The sequence below is a fragment of the Rousettus aegyptiacus genome, unplaced genomic scaffold (genome assembly GCF_014176215.1).
Source record: "Rousettus aegyptiacus isolate mRouAeg1 unplaced genomic scaffold, mRouAeg1.p scaffold_m13_p_17, whole genome shotgun sequence".
Taxonomy (NCBI): Eukaryota; Metazoa; Chordata; class Mammalia; order Chiroptera; family Pteropodidae; genus Rousettus; species Rousettus aegyptiacus.
The window spans coordinates 45900815-45911260 of record NW_023416292.1 but is presented as its reverse complement, the minus strand read 5'-3'; the positions used below and the strand labels follow the sequence as shown (position 1 = coordinate 45911260).

The 10446-nt window shown below is 36.2% G+C and overlaps 1 protein-coding gene and 1 pseudogene across 2 annotated transcripts in view; one reads left to right on the top strand and one right to left on the bottom strand.

Moving 5' to 3' along the window:
• Window positions 1-251: 251 nt before the first annotated feature.
• LOC107502759 lies at window positions 252-2267 on the bottom strand (annotated as a pseudogene).
• A 671-nt stretch (window positions 2268-2938) lies between these two features.
• SPTA1 (spectrin alpha, erythrocytic 1) overlaps window positions 2939-10446 on the top strand; it is an 82057-nt gene continuing 74549 nt past the window's right edge. For both annotated transcript variants that reach the window (XM_016130190.2, XM_016130183.2), the window contains exons 1-6: window positions 2939-3141; window positions 4339-4578; window positions 5673-5798; window positions 7439-7579; window positions 8374-8520; window positions 10159-10292. In XM_016130190.2, the coding sequence (XP_015985676.2) occupies window positions 4342-4578; window positions 5673-5798; window positions 7439-7579; window positions 8374-8520; window positions 10159-10292 (785 nt within the window). In that variant the 5' untranslated portion in view covers window positions 2939-3141; window positions 4339-4341. The remainder of the gene's footprint in view (window positions 3142-4338; window positions 4579-5672; window positions 5799-7438; window positions 7580-8373; window positions 8521-10158; window positions 10293-10446) is intronic.

Below are 10446 nucleotides of genomic sequence, written 5' to 3'. Positions count from 1 at the left end.
AATATGTTATGGGCAGCTCTTTATTCTTTTACCTGAGTAGTACTATAGGAAATTACAGTGTTGAACAAAAGAACACACAGTTTCTCATTAAACTTTGTTTTAATGGATCTCGAAATTCTGTGACACATTTTTGGTCAAGGTGTTTCCATCAAAAAGTATTTATTTTAAAAGTTAATAACTTAAAAACTGCCACACACACACACACACACACACAACCCAAATGGTCCACAAAACATTTGTGTTTCCTTCTGAAGATTTTATAATGCATTGCAATCATTAACCAGTCTTTTACTATTAACTTAAATGGCATATTTCAAGGCAAACAATTTTGAGACTGTTCTTCCACCACTGATTAATACTGGGGGCAGGTATTGGAGATGATATTCATTTAGCCTTTTGAGCTTTCTGGACAGACTTGGTGACTTTGCCAGTTCCAGCTCCTTCCTTGTCCTTTGCTTTGATGACACCCACAGCAATTGTCTCTTTCATGTCACAAATAGCAAAATGGCCTAGAGCAGGATAGTCAGAGAAGCTCTCAACACACATGAGCTTGCCAGGAACCATATCAACAATGGCAGCATCACCAGATTTCAAAAACTTTGAGCTATCTTCCAGTTTTTTCTCAAAACAATTATCAACCTTCTACTTCAGCTCAGCAAATTTGCAAGCTATGTGAGCCATGTGACAATCCTGTACAGGTGCATATTTGACACTGATTTGATCTGAGTGGTTCAGGATAATCACCTGAGACATGGAGCCAGCTGCTTCCATTGGTCGGTCATTTTTGCTGTCACCAGCCACATTGCCATAATAAACATCTTTGACACATATGTTCTTGACATTGAAGCCTACACATTGTTACCAGGAAGAGTTTCACTCAAAGCTTCATGGTGTATTTGATTTCAACAGAATTTACTTTAATTGTAGCATTGACTGGAACAAAGGTAACCACCATGCTGGGTTTGAGAACACATGTCTCTACTCAGTCCACAGGGACAGTACCAATACCACCAATTTGTAGACATCCGGAGTGGAAGAAGTAAAGGCTTGTCAGTTGGTGGCAGGATGTAATCCAGAGCTTCAAGCAATGTGGTTCCACTGACATCACCAACTTTACAAGTGATTTTCCATCTCTTGAACCAAAGTATGTTAGCACTTGGTTCCAGCATGTTGTCACCATTTTAAACAGAAATTAGCACAAATGCTGACTTTGTTAATGATTTCCTTGTACCACTTCCGGCTGTAGGGTGGCTCAGTGTAACCATTTTCTTAACATCAACAGTTAGATGTTTCATAACAAAGCATAAGCCAGAAGGGCATACTCACAGTTCTGCCCGTTCTTGAAGATGCATGCTTCAAATTCACCAACACCAGCAGCAACAATCAGGACATCACGGTCACCCTGAGATGTACTTGTAACCATGTTTTTGATAAAGTCTCTGTGTCTCAGGGGATAAATGACAGTCACATAATACTTGCTGGTCTCAAATTTTTACAAAGAGATATCAGTGGTGACCATGCTCACATTCAGCTTTCAGTTTATCTAAGACTCAGTCATACTTGAAGGAGCCCTTCCCCATGTTAGCAGCCCCATTCTCAACTTTTTCTATGGTTCTTTTGTCAATCCCACCACATTTGTGGATCAGATGACCAGTTGAGGTAGATTTGCCAGAATTCACATGTCTAATGATGATGACATTAATATGAGTCTTCCTTTCCCATTTTGGCAGTTAGCCTATTGTGAAAAAGGTTCTTCTTACATTTTAAGTAAAGATTAAAAATGTCACCTCCCCACTCCAACTCCAACCAGAGGTTACTTGGTGCATGTGATAGAATGTATTCTTTAAAATTTGTCTTCTTGCCTTTCTTACCCAGATTTGATTTGAATATAATGAATCTATATGGAAACTATATGGAAAAGTAAAGTATTATCAGAATTTCTAGAAGAGAATTTTAAAGTTCTTTGTTTGTTTGTTTGTTTGTTTGTTTTGGTGGGGGGAGGGTGAGATGACTCAGGAATGAAGAAACCAGAAATGTAGAACCTTGATTACTCTAGTAGACCGTGAAAGCTAGATTATTCTAAATAGATTCCACTGGAATGATGTTTTGCATGGATAGTCCCACTGCTTTATAGGAGGTTCTGAAACCATCCTACTACTTTTTTGTTTGTTTGTTTCATTTTTGTAAATTTGCCCCAAAGAATTATGCCTTTGGAAAATAACTTTTCCTTCCTTTTCTCTACATTAAAAATATGACTTTTACCTCATATTTTATAACCCAGTCTTATTTTCCAATACTTTGTGACCATTAGTTTGTCAAATGAGGTATTATAATTTTTGCTTTATGAAATACAAATAAACACACATATCTTACTTCTTTTTTCCCCTTCCATTTAAATTATTAAGGATACAGCTAAATCAGATTTTTTAAAAATTCAATATTTGAGGCCAGGAATAAAATTTTCCTCCTATTTAGGAAAAGGCTGTATAGCAAAAATTAGGATATCTTATTGAATTAAAGGTTATTAAAAATCTATAGTTGGGTTTTTCTGAAGTTGTTGAGTTGTATTCCTAGAAACAGACTGGAACAAAACCTATGTATACCCTGAGTTCTTATAATTCTGCACAGAGTCTGAAAAATGGACAATACAAAATTTCTTCCAGATATATATATATTTTTCAGGAATAAAATCTAAAACTAATCAAAGAAACAAACACAACCTTAATACAGCCTCTTTATTTTACATTTATAACTGTTTTTTTCTTTCTCATTTTTCATTTCAATATCTTTGTTCCATTTTTTTTTTTATAAAGTCCTATAAAGAAACTTTGAGAGTGAGCCATAGCCCCCCCCAAACTGCTGAGTCATGCAGTATCTGTGAAAGTTAGCAGCTGGCTCAGCTAAATCTGTCTCCTAGAGATAAAGTAGGTTGTAGCTGGTGGGATTCTGGGTCCAAGCAAGAGGCTTATTTTTTTCTGCCTTATATGTGATGTTCTTTAGTTACTATCTGAATTAGACTAGATAATTCCATGTGAATGGTCTTTTTTCTCTCTCTTCTTCTTTGCTTCTTTCTTTTGGATACATTTTATCTTGCCAGGTTCTAGACCTTTGGGAAAAGTGGAACAATTTCCAAAGAAAACTGTGAGTATAAAATTCTTTACAGTGCAATTTGTCCCTAATATAATTAAGAAAGCTGTCTCCTTTGAAAGTTCTGTACTATCCGTGACAAGTGGATTAAGAATTGTTCTTCACTCTTAAGAACCAGAGAAGGTAAATGCTAATTATATTTGTGTGTGTGTGTGTATGAATGTCTCACTTTAAACAATGACTTTGAGCTGGAGACTATATACAGTACTAAAATTTATCATGACCTGTTCATATGAGTTCACAGAGAGAACAACTAAGTAACTTAAAACAAAGTAATACAGAATACTGATTTGAGTCTCCATAGAATGATTTAATTCTATTGCCAACCCAGTAAAGGTCACCCACAGAGTAGTAATTATATTTAGAAAGGGAATTAAAATTTGAACTTTATATTGAATATTCCAGCTGAGAGAAGCTAGGAGAAACTGCCTATATACAGATGAATGAAGGTAAACTCTATGGAGATTTTGCAGGGTTTCTCACAAATCCATTGGATCCCATTATAGAAAAAGGGTATTTTTTGTTGTTTGAGAGTACAATGTTTTCTATTTCAAAAGCCAATTACTAAGATACTAATAACTTGAAATTTTAGATTGGTTACACAATGATTTGTAGTGCTTGTGAATTAAGCAAATAAAAAGAGTAAACTTTTGATTTGTAGTGCTTATGAATTAAGCAAACAAAAAGTAGAGAATATATGAGCTACATTTTTAAGTAATAAGAAATCATTTTTAAATGTTTGTATATATCATTCGACGAATAATTGCAGGCTCTATTTTAACCATTCATTAAATTGAGTTCAAAATGATTAGTACTTTTCAACACATTAGCCTTTTAAAGCTTTTTAAAATCATATTTTATCTACCTGAAGCTCAGTGATTTCACTAATTTAGACCAACTTGCATCATTAGTCCAAATTAATACTATTTATAAAAAGATAAATGTTGGTATAAGTTTATACCAAGAGTTGGAAAGTGTTTTAACGATTCAAGAATTATTAGCCTAAATGATATTTGTATATGTTAAAATTACATAAATATACTATAGCCCTTCTAACAATAGGCTTTTATAGGCTTAAATGTACCTAAACATAAGTCCAACATGAGTATATGCCTTGGGACATGTAAAATGGACAGTATACTAGAAATTTGAGAACCAGAAATAGATAGAAGTTTTTTTTTTAACTTGAAGGATATGGAGAGTGGTGGACCAAAGGTGCTGGAAACAGCAGAAGAGATCCAAGAGAGGCGTCAGGAGGTGTTGACTCGGTACCAGAGGTTCAAGGAGTTGGTTGCTGAGAGGGGCCAGAAACTTGAAGAGTCCTATCACTACCAGGTTTTCCGACGGGATGCAGATGACCTGGAGAAGTGGATCTTGGAGAAACTCAAGATTGCAGGAGATAAAAGCTATGAAGACCCAACTAATATACAGGTCATTCAGTTACACTGAGTTCCCCAGAGCAGACCCTAAAATCTATAGAAAGGGAAACATTTTTGTAATGTAAGTGTATATCTGTTTAACTGCAGAAAGATGATGTAATAGAAAGATTGGACTCTATATTAGGGACAGTAATTTTGCCTTTAAATAGCCCATAACTTCATCTTCTTAAGCCCGTGTATTATTAACAAAGGAAATTAATTCTAGGTAGCATTCTATGACCATAATATTCATCCAATATTAAATTCTGGGCAAAACAGTAAATGAGAGTTCAAAGAATTTTTTCATATAACTTCAATATTTTGTGACATTAAGGATGGAATTGAGGTGAAGAGACATCAATGCTTCTGAAACAGTTGATTTTCACTCTCTTCAGAAACACATGAGTTAATTAGGATTTTACTTTTTTTCCCCAAATGTTTAGTCATGCCCCTTGTTAAGTTCAAATGAGAGGTCCCAGGAGAATCTTGATGGAAGTTCCCACCCCTACCTGTACAATAGCATGTAGCTTAGTCATGATCAGAAGAAAGGTTTACATGCAATTAGTACTGGAGAGAGAGCACCTGGATAAGAATAAAGTGATATTTATTAAATGTATCAATTTATATATGACAATAATAACATAATCTGGCATGTAAAAACTTAATTTTTCAAAAGGCATTATTGTAATGACCATCTTCCTCATTGTTCTTAACTGCACATAATTTTTATTTTCTGACAAGAAATGTCTCTTTTTTGAAGAGGAAAACCTCCATTACGTTTTTTCTTTTCCACAGAAGACAACTAAGACTTTAAAATAATGAATTATTTATTGGAGATTTTTCAAAGGCAGTAGGGAAAGGAAAAATATCTATCTCAATGGTCACTGACTTTGAACCTGGGACTCTTTGAAAACCTTTGTGCGATGGCTCTCTTTAGAGTGACCATTTCTTTTAGGGTGTGACTCCTTCAGCTATGACCCTAGGTTATTACTTAATCCAGGCTGGGCAACAAGTAGTTCTTCCTCAAAAGTAAGAGAAACAGAAAGACCTCTATAATCCAGAGAAATTAGGTTTCATTAGCTATAAATTTTTATTTCTAAACTTCAGGGTAAATATCAGAAACATGAATCCTTCGAAGCAGAGGTGCAAGCAAAATCAAGGGTTATTCCTGAGCTGGAAAGAATCAGCAAAGTTCGATTTGCTGAGGGACATTTTGCGCATGAGGATACCAAGGTATGGTTCTTGAAGACAAGTTTCTAATTGTTGATTTTGTTATTGGGGTTTTAAGTGATTATACTGGGTATAAACCTTGATGTAGCTGACTTGGAATTAGGGCTCCTGACTCTTATCTTTTCCTAGGTTTGAGGCAAGAAAAATGATGAGATGCCCTTGTGTTTCTTGGAGTGGGGAGAAAAGTTATAATACAAAACCTGTCATAGATGGCATCACATTCCTCCTTATGCCACTGCAGAATAAATTAACTCAAGATCAAGCCCACTTCAATCTGGTTCTACATTTCCCAGATGAATTTCTTTCCCAAATGTCCTAATTATTTCTTCTAACCTCGGAATCCTTGTCCCTTAAACTATTTAAATAAGGGATGCCTTCCATATGAATCTTCTCTGAAATCTTTCTCCCTTTGTCTAAAATGCCTCTTTCTCTTCACAGCTCACATGCTATGACCACTATTGTAGATCTCCAAACCCTCCTGGACATTTCAAACGACTCTTAAAATTCCTCATCTTCAGAAAAATCTTTCCTGAACACTAAACACTGAAGAGCACCACCGCTTGGAACTCACTGCTTAATGTATCTGCTCTTTTCTACCTTTATGTGCTCTTTCAACATGTTTTTGTTGATATAATCAATTCAGAATCTTTTTGTATGAATGTTTTTTTACTGTTTATATTTTTAATTATTAAAATTTTATATTACATATATAAAATTGGGGCTAGTCTTTTCATGTTTAGTAAATTCTATCTCATTTTACTCTCGACAAAATATAGTCAGGGAACACAGACATTAACCAGAATAGAATCTTATTAGAAAAAAGAATCCAAACAAGAAAATCTCAAAACTTATTTATTGATACAAATTATAAATCATTTTTGTATTATTCATAGTTTCGCATGGTACATTAATTAAAATATTTGAGAAATATTTGAAAGGGCTTTATACGAGGGCTATGTCAGATTGTATTATGCAGTATTCAGAGAGAAATGTGGTCTACATGCTACCTTGAGCAATGGAGTAGTTGAAAGACAAGATTTCTGAAAACATGAATAGATAATAACTTTAATTTTACAAGATATTTATCACATGATCTTCAAGCTAACTTGGCTTCAAATCTTTAACTATATAGTCTCAGAATCCTCTTATCGCTTTAGTGCCACTGATTGTGTATGTGTGTGTGTGTGTGTGTGTGTGTGTGTACATAAGCCAGCAAAATTGTAGTTCTTATATTTTCTGGTGAACTGTTAGTTCATGCTGTTTCTTCTATGACTTTGTCAGTGCTGACTACACCCTCTGATCGTTAACTATGTCAAAATTCTACCAGTTTCTCAAGCTCCAGTTCAAATAAACACTCTTCCATGAATCCTTACTCCATCCTGTCTTAGTGTTTGCAATCACTTTATTTTCTAAAACACCAAAGCATTTATAAAATTTTAATCTTATGGAGGATAATATCTGGCTTGATTTAATAGCTATTACCATAGATCTTCTATTTTCTTTTTTAAGTATTTATTGAGATATTAGTGTGCAAGTGAAAGGGAAGAGACATTTTTATCTAGGTCCCTCTATACACAAGTCTCTGAGTCTACACTTACTTCACAACCTCTTTGCATGAGTGGTTTTGCCTCTCCTACCCTAAGATCCATCTGGAGGAATTGCGCCGCCTGTGGGACCTACTGATAGAGCTGACTCGGGAAAAGGGGACCTTGCTGCTGCAAGCCCTGAAGCTCCAGCAGTACTTACAGGAGTGTGCCGACATCTTGGAGTGGATTGAAGACAAGGTATAGGACAAAACAGTATGCATAAGACTTTGTACCTCTCTATCCCAGGCATAAAGAAGTCAGGATGTCTTGTTCCTGGACTTTGTTCCTTGAAAAAATGAGGAATTTTGGCAAAGATTTAAGGGTATTCTAGAGGTGGTTAACACTGGGTGGGAGGAGGGTAAATCTACATATATTAATAGGAAGAAGGCAAGATTTATACCAAAACTGTGCATTGAAAAATGATCTAGGCTTGTTCCTTTTTTACCTTTCATGATCCTCAACTCCCTCCTTCTAGATTTTTGCTCTTACTCAGGTATAGGCTGAGATCATTGCCAGCTTTTTCCCTAGCCCCTTGTATCTCAATGCCTATAATTATGGAGATCCCTATTTTTCTACATACTTAAATAATACTATAGCTAAGGCTGAAGATTTACACAAGCAAGTGCTTAGCACAATGACCCTGTATATTTTCAGTATGTTGAATTAAGTAGAACCAGGATGAATTTATTTTTATGTTCCAAATTTATGTTTTATGTTACAAAACATAAAGGCTGTTTCCATTGGTGCTGGCCAACAATACCCGTTATTCTATAATGGATTAATGATTACCCCTAAGGCACCATTCCCTGGGCCAGGCTACCATTTCAGAAAATACACTCTTGCTTCTGGCTCTTTTCAGAAATAGTTCAGCAGTCTCCACCTGTATTTCCCTCTGAGTTATCCTAGCAAGGCAGGCAGCTATTTGAGACATTTTACCTGAAGAAATTTCTAAATCTTTGCTGGTGACTCAATAGACTATTCTGTGTCTACAGGAGGCCATAGTGACATCAGTAGAACTGGGTGAGGACTGGGAGCGCACAGAGGTTCTGCATAAGAAGTTTGAAGAGTTCCAAGTGGATCTGGCAGCTCGAAAGGGGAGAGTGGATAGAGTAAACCAATATGCCAATGAATGTGCTGAGGTGAGGAGGGGAGCAAAAGAGTTCACCCAGGGAAACTGTTCTGATCTTAAAGAAGAACTTCTAGCTATTAGTACATAGGACATAAGGGATATAGGACATTGTAAAAACAGACAAACAAGCAAACGAACAAAAAGAGATGGATGCATGTTCCTGGAGTAACATGCCCAAAGCAGTTTCTTCTGCTTTCTCAATCCATTCTTTGCTAGTTCGTGGAAATGCAGGTGTGAATAAATGTGTGTGTGTGTGTGTGTGTGTAAAGGAATTAAATACACAATGAAGTAACTCCTGCACTGTGCACTACACTAATTACTCATGTTTATACAGCAAAGATAATGAAGGCTTTATCCACATGGTCTCTTATATTTCAGTAGCCCATAATTTTTATGTGTGTGTGTGTGTGTGTGTGTGTGTGTGTGTGTGTGTGTTAGTGTTTCACGAAGGCATTGAAAAAAAAGCTGAAATACCTCTTAAGGCCTAAGTACTGGAGTTAATAGACTATTATTTCTGTCACATTTTATTGCTAAGCCAGTCACAGTCCAACTTTGATCCAAAGCATGAGGAAATAGACTCCATCTTTTGGAAGGAGAATGTCATGGTAAAATAATGTGGCCATTTTTTTCTGTCAACCATAGGAAGGGTTAATTCAACACAGAGTTTATCTCTTGCTCTTTTGAAGTGGGGCTCACATAGCTACAATACAAAAAATCACACCCTCCGAAAGGAGAAAATTCTCTCTGAAGAGGCTTTGGAATATAAATGGAAATGGAAAGAAACAGGAACAGAAGGACTACACAGTCTTGGACATATGGGAACTGATCAAAATTTCCAAGTATCAAAATAGTCTGATGCTTCTAGGTTAATCAGGCATTCATAAATCTCATTGCTTCAGATAGCTTACAAAATTATATTACATTTTCTGCAAAGTTAAATGAGTGTGCATTTGTGTATAATTCCGGGTGGAGGAAAATTGTTCTTATAAATTCTCAAAGGTATCAGGGCCCCAAAAGAGTTAAGAATCACAGTATTTTGGAATATTAATAAATATTTCACAAAGCGAAGTTCTTCTTCTTCTTCTTCTTCTTCTTCTTCTTCTTCTTCTTCTTCTTCTTCTTCTTCTTCTTCTTCTTCTTCTTCTTCTTCTTCTTCTTCTTCTTCTTCTTCTTCTCCTCCTTCTCCTCCTCCTCCTCCTCCTCCTCCTCCTCCTCCTCCTCCTCCTCCTCCTCCTCCTCCTCCTCTCTTCCTCCTCCTCCTCCTCCTCCTCCTCCTCCTCCTCCTCCTCCTCCTCCTCCTCCTCCTCCTCCTCCTCCTCCTCTTCCTCCTCCTCCTCCAGGATTTTCAGGGAATTTAGCAGGAATAAACAAGGTGTTCTGAAAAAAATAAATCATGTTTAGGCAATGTGTGTTAGTAGGCTAGACCAGTGTTGTGGAAAAAATATACAATATTATTTCACAAGTTAGTTTTCTAGATTTTGATAATGTAGATCAGTTTAGAGCCAGGGATCAGGACAAAAGTGAATTTTAGTATCTGGCTGTCTGGCCATTTTTCACTTCTAACAATATATAAACCAGTCTGAAATAAAATGTTTAAATAATGGAATAATCTCCCCTGCATAACTCCATAATTTGCTTCCTCTCAAAGGAGAACCACCCTGAACTGCCTTTGATTAAGTTAAAGCAGGATGAGGTGAATGCCTCCTGGGAGCGTCTCCATGGTCTGGCTCTTCAGAGACAGAGGACACTGTCCAATGCTGCAGACCTCCAGAGATTCAAACGGTATGAATCTGGGCCCTGCATTATAGGAAACTCTTCAATAGCATTGTTTTTAATTTGTGTTAGTATCTGTCTACTATTAGCAATTAGTGGCCAATACCTCAAACCAAAGAAAATTGTGTACCTGCCTTTAAGACATGGAAAAGGGTAGTTTAAA